Source organism: Bombina bombina, chromosome 6 (assembly GCF_027579735.1).
Source record: "Bombina bombina isolate aBomBom1 chromosome 6, aBomBom1.pri, whole genome shotgun sequence".
Lineage (NCBI taxonomy): Eukaryota > Metazoa > Chordata > Amphibia > Anura > Bombinatoridae > Bombina > Bombina bombina.
This window is the reverse complement of record NC_069504.1, coordinates 982,919,181-982,941,010: the sequence shown is the minus strand read 5'-3', so window position 1 is coordinate 982,941,010 and position 21,830 is coordinate 982,919,181. Positions and strand designations below refer to the sequence as shown.

Sequence of the window (21,830 nt, the reverse complement as noted above, 5' to 3'; positions counted from 1 at the left end):
GATTAAGATAACAAGAGAAAACACATGACTTACATGCTTCCAACAACTGTAGTTAGATTTCAAATAAAATATAATTCCAGGAAAATATATATATTTTTAATGGATATGAGATGTCTATTTATGTGATATCAAATATTAACATCTAAATATATATATATATGGAAAGTAAAAGATTGAATAATCTGAGCCTCCAAGCAATATAAACACTTGTCCGGATGGCCTCTTGCCAACCGTGGACTCTTCCGTTAAGACCAGACCTTCTGTCGCAAGGTCCTTGTATATTTTGAAGGCATGAATATCTTAGCCTCTGTGTGTTTAAGAACATGAATAGATGTTTATGGACCTGAAGAGAAGTGATTATTAACATTTATTTTCATTTCAGATCTATTCAGACAAGATTCAGATATCCAGGAAGAAATGCACAGAAATATGAAACATGCTGTATATGCATGAATACCATATTAGATGTATAAATCATACTAATCTGTAACTGTTAGCATTATAAATTGGTAATATAATATAATGGAGTTTGATCTAGAAATGATCAGAAAATTCATAAAACCCTACCCTATCTAAAACAAATGTTGTGAGTGGTTGCTGTAGAGAGTTATGGTCTGATTAAATGATCATTTTATAAAAGTAATTAAGTTGTTTAAAAATGTTTAGAAATGGTCTTGCTGTATTTGTTGATGTTGTACTGTCTGCTGCCACCTAGTGTTATGATGTGAAATTGCAGCCATGAGATGATTGGTTGTTGCCAGGATGCATTTCCTTGACAATACATTTACCAAATAAACCAATCCATGTTCAGTTGCAAGAACCAATCCAAGACAAGGCCGTGGGCGTTTCCAATATTCACCAATGACTGATAATAATCAAAAACGGGGAGGGGTGAGATCAGATGATTTAAACCCCAGCATAGAGACTGAAAAGAGGTTGCTGGCTGACTCCTGAAGGAATAATAACTGCTGTGGTTATTATTAAAGCACACACCTACTATTGGACTCCATATGCATTATCCCCAATTTTGAATTTCTGAGGTGAAATGGGATCTGTTGAGAGACATTGAAAACTGGATTGCTGTTTATTTGGTAAAGTATAAGAAAAGGGCTGCTAATTACATGTGATATTTTAAAGTCACTGCAGTTTAAAGTACAGTTAAAAGATTTAAAGAAGCAGTGTGTTTTTCAAGTTAATATTTTATAAGCCTAGGTATTGTTTAAATTTGTATCTGGTAGACTAAGTGATTTATCTATGAAAGTTCTGGTGTTTTAAGTCAATATTGTATTAGGATAAATTGCAGTTAAATAACAGAATATATATATTATCCTATTGTTTAAGAGCACAGTTTAGAATTGTATTGCTTGGATGTTAAAGGCTATTTATAAATAAGGCTGATTCTAAAGATAAGCGTGTATAAACTTTGCATAGCATATTTAAATAGTTTTCAAGCGCATATAAATTTATTTCATATTCCTTTTATTGCAAATATATTTCAAAAATGTTCATGGATATTAACTAAATAAAAGAGTTCAGGTATTTATATTAATTTTATTGTTTCTAGTAGATGCATGTTGATTAAGGGTTTCTATTTTTAAGGAAAATTATTGTATGTATTGTGTCATAACCCTGCCATAAGCTGATATATTATTTGGATAGCACTACTAAGATTTTCATAAATATACTGACAATGCTCAATATTGCTAGGGGAGATTCTGACAGCAGACCGTACTTACCTGATCAGCGCAGATCCATCACCCGCTCTGCAATAGATAGAGCGGGTGTGCTGCTTTTAATAGACAGACACCTTTGGTGACGTATTCTATGATGTTTTGGGACCTTGCGCATGTGCATCGCAACTACAGACCTCCCTATTAGTAGCTAGGTAGACCCCCCCCCAGATAGAACTCAGTTAATGAGTACACTGGGGGGTTTGGAAATCGATCAATTTGAAAGACAGTAATGCAGCAAAATGCTAAATATTAGAAACGGAAAAGGTATTATGAACTATAATTATTTTAAGTAATATTTTGATTTCTGCAAAGTTTTTTTTAGGCCTAGTGTCCCTTTGACCACAAACTCCCTTACTTAAACAGGAGTTTTCCTCTCTATCAGTTTAGAACTCGTTATCAGATATGAATTTTAGTGCAGGCCCTCATAGAAATCTATTAACTGTGTGGGGTGGGGGACACACACCTGTGCTTTCCAACAGGAATACTGTAGCATGCATTATACTACCAAGTGCACAATATATATTATCTGTCTATCCATCTTCAAAATTATTATACAGTGCAGTTTGTATATTATTGCTATTGCTTACTACTGAGCTAATGAAGAAGACTCGAGTAACCTTAGCAAATACAAAGAAAAATGTTTTAGAAGAAAAAAGTATGCAAAAGATTTAAACATATAATAGCTGCTTCTAATGCCATATAGCACATTTTAAAAAAAATTATGCTTACCTGATCATTTTCTTTTCTTCTGACTCGAAGAGTCTACAGCTGCATTCATTACTTTTGGCAATTCAGAACCTGGCCACCAGGAGGAGGCAAATACACCCCAGCCAAAGGCTTAAATACCTCCCCCACTTCCCTCATCCCCCAGTCATTCTGCCGAGGGAACAAGGAACAGTAGGAGAAATATCAGGGTGAAAAAGGTAACAGAAGAAGAAACTAAATGACAGCCGCCTTATCGATAAAAGCGAGCGGGGAGCTGTGGACTCTTCCCATCAGAAGAAAAGAAAATTATTTCTTCTTAAAGTTTTTCTTCTTAAACGGGAAGAATCCACAGCTGCATTGATTACTTTTGGGGAAACAATACCCAAGCTATAGAGGACAATGAAGGGCACCACAGCCTGAAATTACCCATAAAAACTGGAAAACAAAAATAACTGCCCATCAGTTAAACAACCGGCATGCCGTGCTGGAGACCACTCAAAATCCTTAGATTCCGCTGAGCACAAAGCCCCCAAGGAGCCAAGTCCCGCAGGCTCCCAAATCGCACGAACTTACCCCAAGGGAAAGCACCTCCACCTATCCCTGAGGGGGAAAACAGAGTACCCAAAAAGGAGATCCAAGGACCGTCAGAATAGGGTAAGAAACCCAAAGACAAAGCGAAACAAAGGCTGTTATAGAACAACCACCCAGGGAAAAGAACTCTCTATAAAGTCTAACTCCTAAAGAGACACTCCTAACCTATGAGAGAGCGATCGTGAAGACAACCAACACCAGCCTCAATGCAACCAATGGAGGAAGGAACACCCGTGAACCCCCCACCAGGGAGGATAACAAGGACGACAAAAGTACACGGTCCGACCCAAGAGAGCAGACAGATCCCGGACCTCCTTTTCAAAAAACGGACCCAACCCAAAAGGGCTGGTAACGACCGCCTCAAAAGAGAGTGGAGGCCCTAAGAGGAAGCTACCCATTGGAGGCCTCTGACCAATTAATAGCAGCTGGCAAGCTACCTCGATCCATGACAGAAATATAAAGCTTGCCTCTAAGAAGGAACAATCCCAAAGGGAAAATAGGGCACAGAGCAACCACGACACCCTAGTACCAGAGCCAGCCCTCCTGACATCCCACACGCAAGGAGGGAAGAAAAGAATCCTTGAATGAGAAGATAAGAACCCACAGGGTCTCCATGGAAACTGTATATTTCCAAATCCTCCGCAAAAAAACAAGGCCATGGAGACCACTTTCCCAGCCATAAGCAAGGCGAAGAGACCAAAGAGAATGGTAAAACAATACCATTAAGTAATAACCCAACGGTCATTACTACCAGCTCAGTCGAGACAAACAATCTCGAGCCTTAAATGCAAAAGTTGCCACTGGCGACAAACGAAGATCCATAACCTTCAGGCAAATACCAAATCTCCCATAAGAGTGAAAAACCAACACCCCGAAGGGACAAGCGGACGTTCTAAACCCTATAGTTTGAAACAACCACCCAGGACCGAGTGCAGCGACCCGGACCCCAAAATCTTAAACATGAGACATGGCCCTAAGCCAGACCCCCCAAAACTGGGGACAGGCCATACTTCCTGAGGAACCACCAAGTTGCCTCATACAGAAAAGGGCACTCTATGTAGTGCCTAGCACACCCCAATGACCTTGAACAGTGGACACTCGCAAGAGTCTCACATCAGGATCCTAGAAAGACCACTAGACAGGCGTCCGAGATGGCAATCTGCACCCGTAGGTAGATCTGAACCCTGGACCCTCCGCTTGCAACCCCAGAAAGCAAAAGCTCATAGAGGATCGAGTGCAACACTCCCAGTCCAGGGACCCCGGAGTTAAACAGGGACAGGGCTCCATAAAACGGAGAACATGCCACAATAGCTGTATTCAACACACAACCTTAGCCATGTGGACAATTAAGCGACCCCCTAGGCCCCTAGTTGGAGAGTCAAAGATCCTCACAGGATCAGTCCAGGAAATCCTGTACCAGGAATAATCAACCCCTGCGCTCCATCTTATGAGAGCGTACAATATACAGAAAAAGGGCAGGGACGAACATATCAAAATAACCAGACCACTCAAGAAGGGAAAAACCAATCCCAGCAACCTCTAGGGGCACCTGCGACTAGGCCACAAGGAAAAGATTGAAACGAAAATCGTCATTTCAACTGGTACCCCAACAGTCCAGTGGTTATCCGAACCTCCAAACCTCTTGGGAATGGAAAACTTCAGTTCCGAGGCAAAACCTCCAGAACCCACGAGGAATTTTAGATGGCTCCCCACATAAGGAACGGCAGAGGCCCTATACAATCCCTCTGATAACCCCCGTTCATCGAGGACAAGGAACAAGTTGACGTATAAGTAACAAAAACACCCCCCTCAAGTAATGGATAAATAAAACATAAAACAAACACTCCATAAAGTGAACGACTCGACACCCAACAGGATAACCAGCACACCGGCACCATGTGGGTGACATGAACCTTAAGGAACAGCAGCTAGTGCCCGACCAGTACCTGCCTGGAACAAGGAACACCTGAAACTGTCCAAGGTCCAAGAAAAAAAATCAAAGCCCCAGAGGGATAGAAACAAACTATAATCATAACTAAGTTCTGATATAGAAAAATGTGCAGCTTCCAAAGAATTGCGCATGCGACCACCAAATCGCAAGTATCAGTTCCAGAGAAAGAATATTCCCAAACTGGAAAATTATAGCAGTCATGAGCTTCTTAAAAAAAATCAAATATATCCTAACCAGATTAAATAAAATGAAGGCAGCACCCGAGGGTGAACGTCCAAGAAAAACGGCATGTCAATCGGACCAGCCGGTTAGAGGCCCAAGCTCATTACTGGAACAGATACTAAAAGAAAGAAAAACAGAGACGATAAGGAGATTACTTCATCCCCAACCGTATAATCTAGTTTGCCGTCCGACACAAAAGACCAAGGATCCCTTGGTCCAGTAGGGCTGGAATCCTCCAGCACCGCCAAAACATGCCTTAACAAAACACGGAGACGTGTCAGTCTATAACGGAATGCAAAATGATCCCCCACTAGGTCGATGGGGCTACCCCGGCCTGAGGGTGGGGCCCCTGAAGCCTCAGGGGCCATCGCTTCCCCAGGAGGTCTAACCAGGCGATCCAATGCCAGATGAACTCCCGGCTAACAAAACAGGGACAGTATTTTAAAAATACCTCATTAGGGAGTTATAAAATGTGCCAGCGCCATAGATAAAGCCAAGTGGAACTGTGCTGTAACCTCTGGAGGAAACAAGCTGCCTTCCGGAGAAGGAGTAACGAACATGGACTTGAGTGAATAAAAGCAGGCAGCGAAACTCGTCAACGCTGATTGCCAAAGAAGCTGTTAATATGTTTCACAGAAAGACTCTCCCTGCATCTCCGGATTCTAACTTTCACCCATGCTCTCCCTGAGAGGCTGACAGGATTACTTAAAACTCTAGTCCCATTTCGAAGAGTATTACCCTCCATAAGAGACTATCTTCAATCTTCTGACACTTCTCTGCCAACCTCCTAAGACGAAAGGCAAAGAATGACTGGGGGATGAGGGAAGTGGGGGGGTATTCAAGCCTTTGGCTGGGGTGATTTTGCCTCCTCCTGGTGGCCAGGTTCTAAATTCCCAAAATTAATGAATGCAGCTGTGGACTCTTCCCGTTTAAGAAGAAAATGATTGTCAGGTTTAAAATATGCACATGACTTAGAAAACAGATTAGGTTAAAGGGTATTAAAAGCGTAAAGAAATGCTCAAATTGGTTAGCGCATTCATTTTTTAAACTCTTTTTTTATGTATGTATCTCCTTGCTAAGGGTTCATCAATGTAAAGAGCAGATTAACAAATGTAAAAACAAAAAAAACATATCTTGACCTACTACTAGATATACCAAAAAAAAAGAGTCTTACCAAAGCCATATTGCAGCCATATTTATAACTTGGAAACGTTTCAGACAGTTTCACTTGAGCAGGAAATGCAGATCCACTGGGATCACTCTTTGCCTAAAATATAAATTAATATAAACTAAATCAGAGAACACAAAAGCAAAAGAAACCCGGTCAGAATACTGTTACTACATAATTATGAATGCTGAAACACCCTATAGTGAATTCAATAAAACCCTTCACAGAACTCACTGTACACTCTGTAGACCTACACTTATAATAATTGAGATGAATATTGGATATCAGTTTAATTATTTATATATTACATTTTTTGTTCTGACAAGAATACATACTGACATATAATGTACAATGAAAATGATTATTACAACACTATATGAAAATATGTTAACTGAAAGCGTTTTTTAAACTAAAACTAATATAGTGTTGTCAGATGTGTATTTCCGAATAATGCTTATTGGCTGAAAGCATTTCTACCAGCCAAGGATGATCAGTAGGAATGACACTGCTTTTGTTAGTTTCAATTTAAATTTGAAGAGCTTTGCCTTTGAAATTTTCAGGCACAGAAAGTTGCTCCTTCATATGTATTATACCTGTTTTAGTGGGTTACAATACCACTTATTTACTAGATCTCACTCGAAAGAATGGTTTCAGCTGTGACAGAACAAGGTTCCTCCCAGAAATTGAACACAAAAAACATAATTTATGCTTACCTGATAAATTCCTTTCTTCTGTTGTGTGATCAGTCCACGGGTCATCATTACTTCTGGGATATAACTCCTCCCCAACAGGAAATGCAAGAGGATTCACCCAGCAGAGCTGCATATAGCTCCTCCCCTCTACGTCACTCCCAGTCATTCGACCAAGAATCAACGAGAAAGGAGAAACCAAGGGTGAAGTGGTGACTGGAGTATAATTTAAAAAATATTTACCTGCCTTAAAAAACAGGGCGGGCCGTGGACTGATCACACAACAGAAGAAAGGAATTTATCAGGTAAGCATAAATTATGTTTTCTTCTGTTATGTGTGATCAGTCCACGTGTCATCATTACTTCTGGGATACCAATACCAAAGCAAAAGTACACGGATGACGGGAGGGATAGGCAGGCTCATTATACAGAAGGAACCACTGCCTGAAGAACCTTTCTCCCAAAAATAGCCTCCGAAGAAGCAAAAGTGTCAAATTTGTAAAATTTGGAAAAAGTATGAAGCGAAGACCAAGTTGCAGCCTTGCAAATCTGTTCAACAGAGGCCTCATTCTTAAAGGCCCAAGTGGAAGCCACAGCTCTAGTAGAATGAGCTGTAATTCTTTCAGGAGGCTGCTGTCCAGCAGTCTCATAGGCTAAACGAATTATGCTACGAAGCCAGAAGGAGAGAGAGGTAGCCGAAGCCTTATGACCTCTCCTCTGACCAGAGTACACGACAAACAGGGAAGACGTTTGTCGAAAATCCTTAGTTGCCTGCAAGTAGAACTTGAGGGCACGAACTACATCCAGATTGTGTAGAAGACGTTCCTTCTTTGAAGAAGGATTCGGGCACAGGGAAGGCACCACGATCTCTTGATTGATGTTCCTGTTAGTGACTACCTTAGGTAAGAACCCAGGTTTTGTACGCAGAACTACCTTATCTGAATGAAAAATCAAATAAGGAGAATCACAATGTAAAGCTGATAACTCAGAGACTCTCCGAGCCGAAGAAATAGCCATTAAAAATAACACTTTCCAAGATAACAACTTTATATCAATGGAATGAAGGGGTTCAAACGGAACTCCTTGTAGAACGTTAAGAACAAGGTTTAAACTCCATGGCGGAGCAACAGTTTTAAACACAGGCTTGATCCTAGCTAAAGCCTGACAAAAGGCCTGGACGTCTGGATTTTCTGACAGACGCCTGTGTAACAAGATGGACAGAGCTGAGATCTGTCCCTTTAATGAACTAGCCGATAAACCCTTTTCTAAACCTTCTTGTAGAAAGGACAATATCCTAGGAATCCTAACCTTACTCCAGGAGTAACCTTTGGATTCGCACCAGTATAGGTATTTACGCCATATCTTATGGTAAATTCTTCTGGTAACAGGCTTCCTAGCCTGTATCAGGGTATCAATAACCGACTCAGAAAAACCACGTTTTGATAAAATCAAGCGTTCAATTTCCAAGCAGTCAGCTTCAGAGAAGTTAGATTTTGATGTTTGAATGGACCCTGTATCAGAAGGTCCTGTCTTAGAGGTAGAGACCAAGGCGGACAGGATGACATGTCCACTAGATCTGCATACCAAGTCCTGCGTGGCCATGCAGGCGCTATTAGAATCACTGATGCTCTCTCCTGTTTGATTTTGGCAATCAATCGAGGAAGCAGCGGGAAGGGTGGAAACACATAAGCCATCCCGAAGTTCCAAGGTGCTGTCAAAGCATCTATCAGAACCGCTCCCGGATCCCTGGATCTGGACCCGTAGCGAGGAAGTTTGGCGTTCTGGCGAGACGCCATGAGATCTATCTCTGGTTTGCCCCAACTTCGAAGTATTTGGGCAAAGACCTCCGGATGAAGTTCCCACTCCCCCAGATGAAAAGTCTGGCGACTCAAGAAATCCGCCTCCCAGTTCTCCACTCCCGGGATGTGGATTGCTGACAGGTGGCAAGAGTGAGACTCTGCCCAGCGAATTATCTTTGATACTTCCATCATTGCTAGGGAGCTTCTTGTCCCTCCTTGATGGTTGATGTAAGCTACAGTCGTGATGTTGTCCGACTGAAACCTGATGAACCCCCGAGTTTTTAACTGGGGCCAAGCCAGAAGGGCATTGAGAACTGCTCTCAATTCCAGAATGTTTATTGGCAGGAGACTTTCCTCCTGATTCCATTGTCCCTGAGCCTTCAGAGAATTCCAGACAGCGCCCCAACCTAGTAGGCTGGCGTCTGTTGTTACAATTGTCCAGTCCGGCCTGCTGAATGGCATCCCCCTGGACAGATGTGGCCGAGAAAGCCACCATAGAAGAGAGTTTCTGGTCTCTTGATCCAGATTCAGAGTAGGGGACAAGTCTGAGTAATCCCCATTCCACTGACTCAGCATGCACAATTGCAGCGGTCTGAGATGTAGACGTGCAAAGGGTACTATGTCCATTGCTGCTACCATTAAGCCGATCACCTAACTGCATTGAGCTACTGACGGGAGTTGAATGGAATGAAGGACACGGCATGCATTTAGAAGCTTTGTTAATCTGTCTTCTGTCAGATAAATCTTCATTTCTACAGAATCCATAAGAGTCCCCAAGAATGGAACTCTTGTGAGAGGAAAGAGAGAACTCTTCTTTTCGTTCACTTTCCATCCATGCGACCTTAGAAATGCCAGAACTAACTCTGTATGAGACTTGGCAGTTTGAAAGCTTGAAGCTTGTATCAGAATGTCGTCTAGGTACGGAGCTACCGAAATTCCTCGCGGTCTTAGTACCGCCAGAAGGGCACCCAGAACCTTTGTGAAGATTCTTGGAGCCGTAGCCAATCCGAATGGAAGAGCTACAAACTGGTAATGCCTGTCTAAGAAGGCAAACCTTAGATACCGGTAATGATCTTTGTGAATCGGTATGTGAAGGTAAGCATCCTTTAAATCCACTGTGGTCATGTACTGACCCTTTTGGATCATGGGTAAGATTGTCCGAATAGTTTCCATTTTGAACGATGGAACTCTTAGGAATTTGTTTAGGATCTTTAAATCCAAGATTGGCCTGAAAGTTCCCTCTTTTTTGGGAACCACAAACAGGTTTGAGTAAAACCCTTGTCCTTGTTCCGACCGCGGAACCGGATGGATCACTCCCATTAATAACAGATCTTGTACACAGCGTAGAAACGCTTCTTTCTTTATCTGGTTTGTTGACAACCTTGACAGATGAAATCTCCCTCTTGGGGGAGAGAATTTGAAGTCTAGAAGGTATCCCTGAGATATGATCTCTAGCGCCCAGGGATCCTGAACATCTCTTGCCCAAGCCTGGGCGAAGAGAGAGAGTCTGCCCCCCACTAGATCCGGTCCCGGATCGGGGGCCCTCGATTCATGCTGTCTTTGGGGCAGCAGCAGGTTTCCTGGCCTGCTTGCCCTTGTTCCAGGACTGGTTAGGTTTCCAGCCTTGTCTGTAACGAGCAACAGCTCCTTCCTGTTTTGGTGCAGTGGAAGTTGGTGCTGCTCCTGCTTTGAAATTCCGAAAGGGACGAAAATTAGACTGTCTAGCCTTAGCTTTGGCTTTGTCTTGAGGCAGGGCGTGGCCCTTACCTCCTGTAATGTCAGCGATAATTTCTTTCAAACCGGGCCCAAATAAAGTTTGCCCCTTGAAAGGTATATTAAGTAATTTGGACTTAGAAGTTACATCAGCTGACCAGGATTTTAGCCACAGCGCCCTACGTGCCTGAATGGCGAATCCTGAGTTCTTAGACGTAAGTTTGGTTAAATGTACTACGGCCTCCGAAATGAATGAATTAGCTAGTTTAAGGACTCTAAGCCTGTCCGTAATGTCGTCCAGCGTAGCTGAACTAAGGTTCTCTTCCAGAGACTCAATCCAAAATGCTGCCGCAGCCGTAATCGGCGCGATGCATGCAAGGGGTTGCAATATAAAACCTTGTTGAACAAACATTTTCTTAAGGTAACCCTCTAATTTTTTATCCATTGGATCTGAAAAAGCACAGCTATCCTCCACCGGGATAGTGGTACGCTTAGCTAAAGTAGAAACTGCTCCCTCCACCTTAGGGACCGTTTGCCATAAGTCCCGTGTGGTGGCGTCTATTGGAAACATCTTTCTAAATATTGGAGGGGGTGAGAACGGCACACCGGGTCTATCCCACTCCTTAGTAACAATTTCAGTTAGTCTCTTAGGTATAGGAAAAACGTCAGTACTCGCCGGTACCGCAAAGTATTTATCCAACCTACACAATTTCTCTGGTATTGCAACAGTGTTACAATCATTAAGAGCCGCTAAAACCTCCCCTAGTAATACACGGAGGTTCTCCAATTTAAATTTAAAATTTGAAATATCTGAATCCAATCTGTTTGGATCAGAACCGTCACCCACAGAATGAAGCTCTCCGTCCTCATGCTCTGCAAGCTGTGACGCAGTATCAGACATGGCCCTAGTATTATCAGCGCACTCTGTTCTCACCCCAGAGTGATCACGCTTGCCTCTTAGTTCTGGTAATTTAGCCAAAACTTCAGTCATAACAGTAGCCATATCTTGTAATGTTATCTGTAATGGCCGCCCAGATGTACTAGGCGCCACAATATCACGCACCTCCCGGGCGGGAGATGCAGGTACTGACACGTGAGGCGAGTTAGTCGGCATAACTCTCCCCTCGCTGTTTGGTGAAATTTGTTCAATTTGTACAGATTGGCTTTTATTTAAAGTAGCATCAATACAGTTAGTACATAAATTTCTATTGGGCTCCACCTTGGCATTGGAACAAATGACACAGGTATCTTCCTCTGAATCAGACATGTTTAACACACTAGCAATAAACTTGCAACTTGGTTACAATCTTATTTAACAAAAACGTACTGTGCCTCAAAGAAGCACTAAACGATTAAATGACAGTTGAAATAATGAACTGAAAAACAGTTATAGCATCAATCCTTGAAAACAACACAACTTTTAGCAAAGGTTTGTTCCCATTAGTAAAGTAACAATAATTAAATTTGAAACATAAAAATTACAGAGCAACGGTTTTAATCACAGTCAATATATAAATCTCACAGCTCTGCTGAGAGAATCTACCTCCCTCCAAAGAAGTTTGAAGACCCCTGAGTTCTGTTAGAGATGAACCGGATCATGCAGGAAATACAAGAGTAACTGACTGGAAATTTTTGATGCGTAGCAAAGAGCGCCAAAAACGGCCCCTCCCCCTCACACACAGCAGTGAGAGAGAAACGAAACTGTCACAATTAAAACAAGCAACTGCCAAGTGGAAAAATAATGCCCAAACATTTATTCACTCAGTACCTCAGAAAATGCAAACGATTCTACATTCCAGCAAAAACGTTTAACATAATAAATACCTAGTAAAAGGTTTAATGTACTTTTAACAGAGTAATTCCAGTGAAATACCATCCCCAGAATACTGAATAGTGTAGAGTATACATACATGTCATTATAACGGTATGGCAGGATTTTCTCATCAATTCCATTCAGAAAATAAAAACTGCTACATACCTCAATGCAGATTCATCTGCCCGCTGTCCCCTGATCTGAAGCTTTTACCTCCCTCAGATGGCCGAGAAACAGCAATATGATCTTAACTACTCCGGTTAAAATCATAGTAAAAAACTCTGGTAGATTCTTCTTCAAACTCTGCCAGAGAGGTAATAACACGCTCCGGTGCTATTGTAAAATAACAAACTTTTGATTGAAGTTATAAAAACTAAGTATAATCACCATAGTCCTCTCACACATCCTATCTAGTCGTTGGGTGCAAGAGAATGACTGGGAGTGACGTAGAGGGGAGGAGCTATATGCAGCTCTGCTGGGTGAATCCTCTTGCATTTCCTGTTGGGGAGGAGTTATATCCCAGAAGTAATGATGACCCGTGGACTGATCACACATAACAGAAGAAAGCTCCATATCTCACTGCATTCTCTACATGAGATAACTGGAGACAAATGCCGTACTAAATAATATAGAATAAGGTGTAAGTTTTAACCATTTTTGAATCTGTATTTTGAATATATCCAGTGCATTTTGGAATGTTTTTGATGAACCCACAATACTATATTCATATTGCATGTAATGTAAAATGTATCTTGTAGCATGAACAAGACATCAAAACAAGAATATTCCTTGTGAGACTCTCTACCTTAGAGATCACTGATGGTGTTGCGGTTTCTTGGCTTGAGAGGTTGTGCTAATTCATGTGAAAAGTGAAAGTTTTTTTGGAAACAAAATGCAATTGGCAAAAAGTATTTTACCATTATCTCTAGGGCCATCGGCAATGGTTGAACACTGTGTCCGAGTTGCTTCAAAGTACTGGGCTTCAACCCCATGGCTGTGATGGAGCTTTGTTTCTCTGAGCAATGTAACAGAACAACATGTTAGCATTTAGGTAATAGTAATACATTTTAAAATTCACTGCACAATACTGTAATAATAAACATCCTAGGGTTGTAAAACATTATGATACTTTGTGCTCTTGGAGAAAAGTGAAGATCCTAACAAACAAACAAAAAAACACTAGACAGGAAGATAACTATGGCAACTAGAAATGATGACCTGGTGTCTAGTTAACTTGCCCTCAGTTGTCAACTGTGCAAGCATAAGTGATGTGTATACTGATGTGCTTATGACAAATTTATTAAAAAAAAGCTGCTGCCTAGTGAGACGACTGGTCATAGGGCTGTATGGCGTAGAAGTATGATTTAGGGAAGAACAGAGCAGGAGTCAGACCGAGGGCAGCATGCTTAACAGACATGTTCTCAACAGTTGCTACTACTGCCCTACACCACCCTATAGTAATGAGTCAAAAGCTGAATGGACCATAGAGACTGCATGATTTAGATCTGTTCCTAGCACAGAGCCTTAGTGTTTACTAAATTCAAAGCATCATAGCTATTATTATACATTAAAGGGACAGTCTACTCCAGAATTGTTATTGTTTAAAAAGATAGATAATCCCTTTATTACCCATTCCCCAGTTTTGCATAACCTTCACTGTTATATTAATATACTTTTTATGTTTGTGATTACCTGGTCTGCCCCCTTATTGCAGTGCTATTTGCAGACTTGCATTTGAGCTATCCAGTGCTGACTCCTTGGTAACTCCACAGGAGTGAGCACAATGTCTTCTATTTTTTGGCATACATGAACTAGTGCTGCCTAGCTGTAAAAACCTGTCAAAGTGTACTGAGATAAGAGGCGGACTTTGAAGGCTTAGAAATTAGCATATGAGCCAACCTAGGTTTAGCTTTTAACAAAGAATACCAAGAGAACAAAGCAAATTTGATGATAAAAGTAAATTGAAATGTTTAAAATTCAGGCCCTATCTGAATCATGAAAATTTAATTTTGACTAGACTGCCCATTTAACATGGCAGGACTCTGCATTAATTTTCATCTAATTTACAGCACATGGACCTTGTGATAATTCCACAAGTTGCCCTTTATAGTCCTCCCTATAGGTTATGGGAGCTATAATACAATAGCAGATTTAAAGCACAAACACTTGCTATAAAAATACAGCACATGTATTTCAGTGCCCAAAATATTTTTTATAAGTTGCATTTAGTAAAAAATAAAAATCCATAAACATAATTACATGTAAGTAAAAATTCAAAGGTTAAAAAAAGAAACAGTAAGGAAAATGTAAACATACATAAAAATAAGGCCCATAACCCACACAATTACAATAAAACAATCATAATTTAATTCCCAAGGTGCATTCTGTAGCATAACTGAAATAAATGGATATGCAACAGCAGGCAAGAAAAACATAAATTATGCTTACTTGATAATTTCCTTTTCTTCTGATGGAAAGAGTCCACATTCATTACTTTTGGGAATCAAGAACCTGGCCACCAGGAGGAGGCAAAGACACCCCAGGCTTAAATACTCCTCCCACTCCCCTCATCCCCGTCATTCTGCCGAGGAACAAGGAACAGTAGAAGAAATATCAGGGTAAAAGGTGCCAGAAGAATAAAATAAGGATGCCCCACAAAAAAGTACGCTACAAAAAAAAAAAGCGTGTAACGAACCCAGATGAAAACCCTGAGTCAAGAACATGTCGCCATCATCAATATGACACAGAGAATACTTGCTGAGAAGTAAAAGTGGCCAGCAAAAGAACAGATTGCAAAGACAGCTCCCAGACAGAGGGCCCAATTAAGGCAATCCAGGCCGCCAGACCTACCCACAGGTTTTCCAAAGAAAAGGGGAAAGCCCAAGAGAGAGAGGTGATACCCTGAACCCCAGGTGGAGCAATCCTAGATCCACAGCATGTAAGCCTATGGAACTAGCTATGATGCCCACCTAGATTCTGGAGAAGACAACGTCTCTCAGAACCCAATCCCAGCCGAGGCAGCCCCAGCAACGGCAGGTCTGAATAGGGGAACAGAAGAACCCCAAAATCAGCTCAAAAGACTAGCGGAAGAATGGCCACATACAGTCCAACAGAGCACGGGTACAACCTGATTCCTTAGAACAGGCGACAGGACCGTAGACCCAAAGGAACTAGCCAAAAGTTTCAACCAGTCTTGACACAGAGCCAGCAAGACTCCATATGGAACGTAAGACCCCAGAGAGAATAGCCCTCTCTGTTAGGGAAACTCACAGTTCCCATCTCCTGAATCCAAGAGAAGCCCTAAGAAAGGACCACATATCCATAAAAGGAGAATAAGCTCTCACCCAAGAAGGGGAAAAGACTAAAACACAGCACCTGCCACAAGGCACGAAGCCACAGGCTAAAAGGGGAGATCAACCGCCAACGCAGAAGCCCTGTTGGAAGGAGTTTCCAAATAGCTAACCTGCTAACGCGCAATCATTGTGCAAGAGTAGCAGTAGGGACACTGCAAGTCCATTCACCTGCAAATTAGTCTATACAATGGACACTACAGCAAGCTGACCAAGGGAACCACCTAAGGTGCAAAACAAGCTCAAAGAGCAACGGTACTCAGAAAACCTGACAAAACAAGCCTAATGAGCAACAGTACTCGGAAAACCTGGCCAACCAAGACCAGATCAAGGAATCTGAGTAAAAGGACATAGCCCAAGTTCCCAGTAAACAGGGGAAACCACGAATCGGCCCTGGAGCCTAGAAATCCGGTAATAACCCACAACGGGATCCACAAGGGAAAATGCTGAGTGAGACTCGGCAACTGGAAGCTCCAGGGACCGGTCCGAGCCCCCAATTGTTTAAACAAACAATACCTGAAAACTTAACACCCCTTCTGATATAACAACCCAGACCACAGGGGGTAATAATGTAATATCCAGATCAATCCTGATAACAAGAAAAACTCGACCTAAGGAAGAGAACACCTCTTACCGAAGTCCCACTCTCCAAAGGAGCTAATGCAGAAAAAGTCGTACAACGACACTAGAGCCCCTAGACTCTCCAACAGCCTCAGGACAAAAAGACAAGGGGATACCTCAAGGGTAAAACCACTCAAGCAAAGGCTGGTCTCCACGTCACCTCTGTACAAGCGGAGGATCACAGGGAGAAAGGGGCACGCTCTCTCCCTCTGGGAGAAACCCCAAGCAAGCCCAAGGAGACCACACCCAGTGTTCCCAACAGGGAACAAACATCTCCCAGGCCCCTAAAAAAAAGACCTAACATGGAGACCACAGGGGAAGACCGTCTGAGAGAAACAGCTAATCAAAACACAGACAATGGGCAAAAGATGCAGTTAGTTACATTCTGCAAACCATCCGCTGCAAGGCAGCTGAACTACCCTTCAAACTACTAGCTGCTGAGGACCAAGTCCAAGAAGGACATCGCAGAGCCTCAAAGAAAAAAGGCCAAACCGCTCACTTGGCGGTAAGAAGGCGCTAAGCCCTCCAACTCTCCACCATGTGGGGGAGGAACTCTATGGTCTGACATTACCAGACACAAGAAGAGAGTGACGCAGCGGAAACTCCACTGACCCAGTCATACAAATTGAAGGCTATAAGGGCTGAGACAACCCTTCCTGCCTCGCGGACCTACAGGTCTTCTAGGATTCTTAGTTGATGTAAACATAAGCACTCCACGCCTTGACCGGACCAGCCAATCAGAACGGCGTCATGTGTCTGAACAGCCACAAGACAAAATCTAACCCAACAGGACCAGCCTGCAACCCGGGTCCTAACTGTCAAGCTGCATGAATCCTCCCGCAGAGGGGAAGCATAGAAAACAGACAAACATAGGACTAACATGTCCCCAAAAAACACTTCCACAGAAGTAACAGAGTATCGATCCCAGTGTAAGAAACCAATAAACAAAATAAAAAACATCTCATTGAATAAAAGGAAAATAAAAGGCAACCCGTACGTTAACGCCCAATAAGAAAGCAGGCCTACCGCAGGACCTGCCAACACGGAGCCCTAAGCTTCCAACAAAAAAACTGGGAAGGATCTCAAGAAAGAACAGTCAGTAGATTACATCATCCCCACATGTCTAATGAGGAGTACCATTCGAAGCAGACTGAAAATTCCCGTATCCGAGAAGGATAGGGTCATTTAATAACTGAAAAATATGTCTGAGTAAGGCGCGAAGGCACGCGACTCTGTAACAAAAGGCAAAACACTCAGGGACAGTTACACCCGCAGGGAACTGCAAAGGCCCTCCCCAAGGCGGTAGACCCTTGAAAATTGAAAAAACACAATCGCACATAAACGTCTAGTCTCTGCAGACGAATAATCGCCAAAAGTACGTGGTAGCGAAAACGTGCTGCAACCTCCGGGGGGGAACAAGCCGCCCTGCATGGAGGAATAATTATAAACTGGGTTACCCACATGTGTAGAAGTATTGAGCGGTAGGGAACTCGCCTCTCGGAGAATGGGACCCCCAGAGTCGGATGGCTCAGCTAACCCTTGATTCCCTGAGTCCGAGGAACAAGGCGCTCTCATATGGCATACAGAACAGAACTGGTTGACATGTGTCAACGAGGTCAATCCGGATTCTTCACCAGACACAGAATCTGAATTTGAAATTAAAATTGTCTCAGTATCAGAATCCTCCATAACCGAATCTGAAATTTGAACAGTCTCAGCATCAGAATCCTCCATAACTGGATAGAGGATATGCAAATATGGACTAAGAAGTAAAACAAAAATGGCACCTGACACCCACAATGGCTGGGGCACTCACCACCTCCAGACCCCTGTGGACTAGAATTTCTCCTTCGCCACGGAACATAACCACGCCCGACCACAAGGTGAACCGTACAGTCCAAAAAAGCGCGCCCAACCGTAAGGTTGTGTCACTTCCAAAGGCCTCAATGTTCCAAACCACGAGCCCAGAAACCATCACACATAAGCAGGTTTAATCACATAACGAACATGATTATAAACCCCCCTGTTCAATAACCCCCCTCAGGAGATATTAACCCTTAATTTAAAATACTAAAGGAGACTCACTGAGACCCTTATGTAATAGTTAGACCCGCAAGGTGGTAGCCTCTTGGGAAAACATTTGCATTACAGTACATTCATGAAGACGTAAAATGAAACGATCTTACCGGAATCTACGCCGTGGAACAGGAACACGGCCCTTCAAGTGTGACAGATAGTAGCATTGCCTCCGCCATGGACTTGAGAAAAGAAAGCAGGCAGTGGAGCGAAGTTCGACAACGCTGATTACTTGAGGAGCTGTTAACATGAGTTGGGATGGTTTCGTAGAAAGACTCTCCCTGCATCTAAGGACTCTAGCTTTCATCCAAGCCCTCACTGAGAGACTGACAGGATTACTTAAAGCTCCTGTCCCATGCCGAAGAGTACTACCCTCCATAAGAGACAAACTAATTTCTGACACTTCTCTGCCAACCTCCTGGGACGAAAGGCAAAGAATGACTGGGGTTGAGGGGAGTGGGAGGAGTATTTAAGCCTTTGGCTGGGGTGTCTTTGCCTCCTCCTGGTGGCCAGGTTCTTAATTCCAAAAAGTAATGAATGCAGGTGTGGACACTCTCCATTTAAGAAGAAAAACAGTGCAGATAACCCTCAACACTATCCTGCCTGCTTGTGAATGATCATGCTGTATGGGAAAGAGTAACCAGCAGGGAGAGTCAACAGCATTCCACTGGGGAAACATTACAATTAATTTGCTCAACTGCATGGGAACACTTGTATGTTGAGACCACTTGTAAGATAACAAGCAGGTCCCCAACAATGATCAAGAGTTGGCAGAAAACTTGCAGTACAAAGTGTGTTTTAATGAGAGGGGTAAAACCTTCCTTCTTCACCTGTGCAAAATAAAGACTTCTCCTGCTGTACCTGTTTTCATAATAGCCAAACTGCTGCTAGTGCTTAGGCCACTGACCACTCTGCTTGAATTGGGAGGAGCAGGCAGTATGGCTCTTTTAGGTCGGGCAGAACCAAGTAATGTTGTTCGGGATCTTGGAGTGCTTTTTATATCCTGTCCTTTAGTGCTCGATGGAGGGGAAGATGGAACATTTACCCTAGAAAAGAAAAAAGATTTTAGAAGTTAAAGGGACAGGAAACCCCAAAATTTTATTTTATGATTCGGATAAAACATGCACTTTTAAACAACTTTCCAATTTACTTCTATTGCCAAATTTGCTTCATTATCTTTTTATCCTTTGCTGAAGGAACAGCATTGCACTACTGGCAGCTAGCTGAACACATCTAGTTAACCAATCACAAGAGACAAATGTGTGCAGGCACCAATCAGCAACTAGCTCCCACTAGTGTAGTATATGTGCGTATACATTTTCAACAAAGGATACCAAGTGAACAAAGTACATTTGAAAATAGAAGTGAATTTAAAAGTGACTTAAAATTACATCCTCTATCTGAATCACGCAAGTTTCATTTTGGCTTTCCTATCCCTTTAAAAAATACCTTTAAAGATCTGTATGTAAATAAGTCACAGCTTCCACATCATTCCTTAAAGTTCTATTTAGGGTTACATTATGAAGACCATTTTAAATGGTTTATTAAAATAATTCATTTTTATGACTACCTAATGTACATACAAGTACTGCAATAATTGTTGGGGTTGAGAGGGAGGGTAGTCATAAAGAAACATCTATAGATAAAAAAATATACTTGACTTTTGTACACATATATACAGGATTCGCCCCCATATCTTAGTGACCTAAAATCGCTAAAAGCACATATTTGTTTATATTGATATCAAAGTACTGAAATATTCCAGATAAAATGCACTTGTCCCCAGGCATTAAGCTGTACAAATTTGCACATGTAATAAAGCATTGGCATGACCAGTCAGTAAAAGTTTAAAAACAAATAAAAAGCAATAAGTGAATAAAGAAATAAATGACATTCTGGTTAAGGGTTTTTTACAAGATCTTAAATGGTAAAATAATATGCTAAAAATGTGAACTCACCTTGAGTTTGTGTTGATACGGGTCTCTTTAACAGCGGAATGTTTCATTTGAGTCTTGTCAGTGCTTTCTACCTTTTCTGTTGTTTCATCTTCTGATATTCTGTTTGACATTTTGCTTTTTTCTTCAAGATCTTTTGTGTTCGTCTCCTCCGTCTCACAGTGTGTTACAAGGTGACAGTCTGAAATAACCACCTCTTCCCAGTCCTGTTCCTGTGATGTTGGGGAGGCATGTAGTAGCTGACTAACTGCTTCAGTACTCTCTTGGTTTAACTTTGACCCGCTGATAACAATGGGATGCTGTTCCAGAGCTTCTGACCTGTCTGGTAGCGGTGCTAAAGCACATGTGTTGGAAGGAGCCTTCCCTTTTGGTTGTTTCACCTAGACATTATAAGAGAATGTTGCTTAAAAATATTTTCATTTAGTTTGAATGGTGATGCACACAGAATATAACCTCAGTTTTAAAAACCTGAACTTACAAAAATGATCTTATAATGAAAAATAAAGCACAGTTGTGTAACATCATTTTGTTTTGAATGTATGGATTCCAGTCTCCTAGAACTGTCAAACTAAGAAACACTGCTAGATACTACCTCAAGAATTTACTGAAAGAGAGTGGGGAAAGCAAGTGGAGAAAAATAAATTTAGGCTGAGAAAAAAAAGACAAACAGTGGACAGAATAAAGAAGCATGCAGAGATAGGGGAGTGATACACAGATGGTATATTTGTATTATGAATTTATCTCAATATCAGGTGACATTTATAATAATTCAGGCATTGGTCTTATGATTTTTCCAGACTTACAGGCTATTGTGCTTCACTAGTTATCATTTGTAGGGCTGATCTCCCTTTTCTTCATGAGATGGACTCCCACAAAACAAAACAAAATAATTATGAGAACTTACATGTAAGCCTACTTCTTGTCCTATTATAAGAGCACAAGCAAATCAAGAGAGCCCATTAGGTTCTTCAGCACTTGTAATTCTAAGTAAGATTAACTTTGGCCTGGGGGACCAAATCAAGTCTACCGCCTGTTTTTGTACTGCCGGCGATCTAAATATGTTATTTACATTTTTAATGCTTAAAAAATTAAAAGAAGACTATTATAATAAAAAGTTATGGATTTTCTTTCTCTTATTATAGACATATCTACCTCATAGCCTTGATTATGCATCTTGGCCCACAACACTTAAATATTTACTATCAGGCCCATTACAGTTTGCTAACCCTTGGTCTAGTCTAAATTAGTATTGAATATAAATTAATAATTGTTTTGTCTATTTATCTGGTGAAGTAAATTTATCCTTTTTCAAATTTCAAGGAGCGTCCACAATCCATTATGCACAGGAAATTATACCCATACTGTACAATGTTGGGTGGGACAAAAATATGTAAGAAACAAAGGCAGGCATACATTATCCAGACACTGCTACCTGGAGAACTTT

General features: G+C 41.8%; 1 protein-coding gene across 1 annotated transcript in view; it reads right to left on the bottom strand.

The window, feature by feature from the left end:
- Window positions 1-21,830, bottom strand: part of HMGXB3 (HMG-box containing 3) — a 517,423-nt gene that overhangs the window by 225,478 nt on the left and 270,115 nt on the right. Inside the window, exons 8-11 of the mRNA XM_053718650.1 lie at window positions 20,390-20,766; window positions 19,293-19,477; window positions 13,302-13,399; window positions 6,377-6,469 (exon numbers count right to left, since the gene is read on the bottom strand). Coding sequence (XP_053574625.1) covers window positions 6,377-6,469; window positions 13,302-13,399; window positions 19,293-19,477; window positions 20,390-20,766 — 753 coding nt within the window. The remainder of the gene's footprint in view (window positions 1-6,376; window positions 6,470-13,301; window positions 13,400-19,292; window positions 19,478-20,389; window positions 20,767-21,830) is intronic.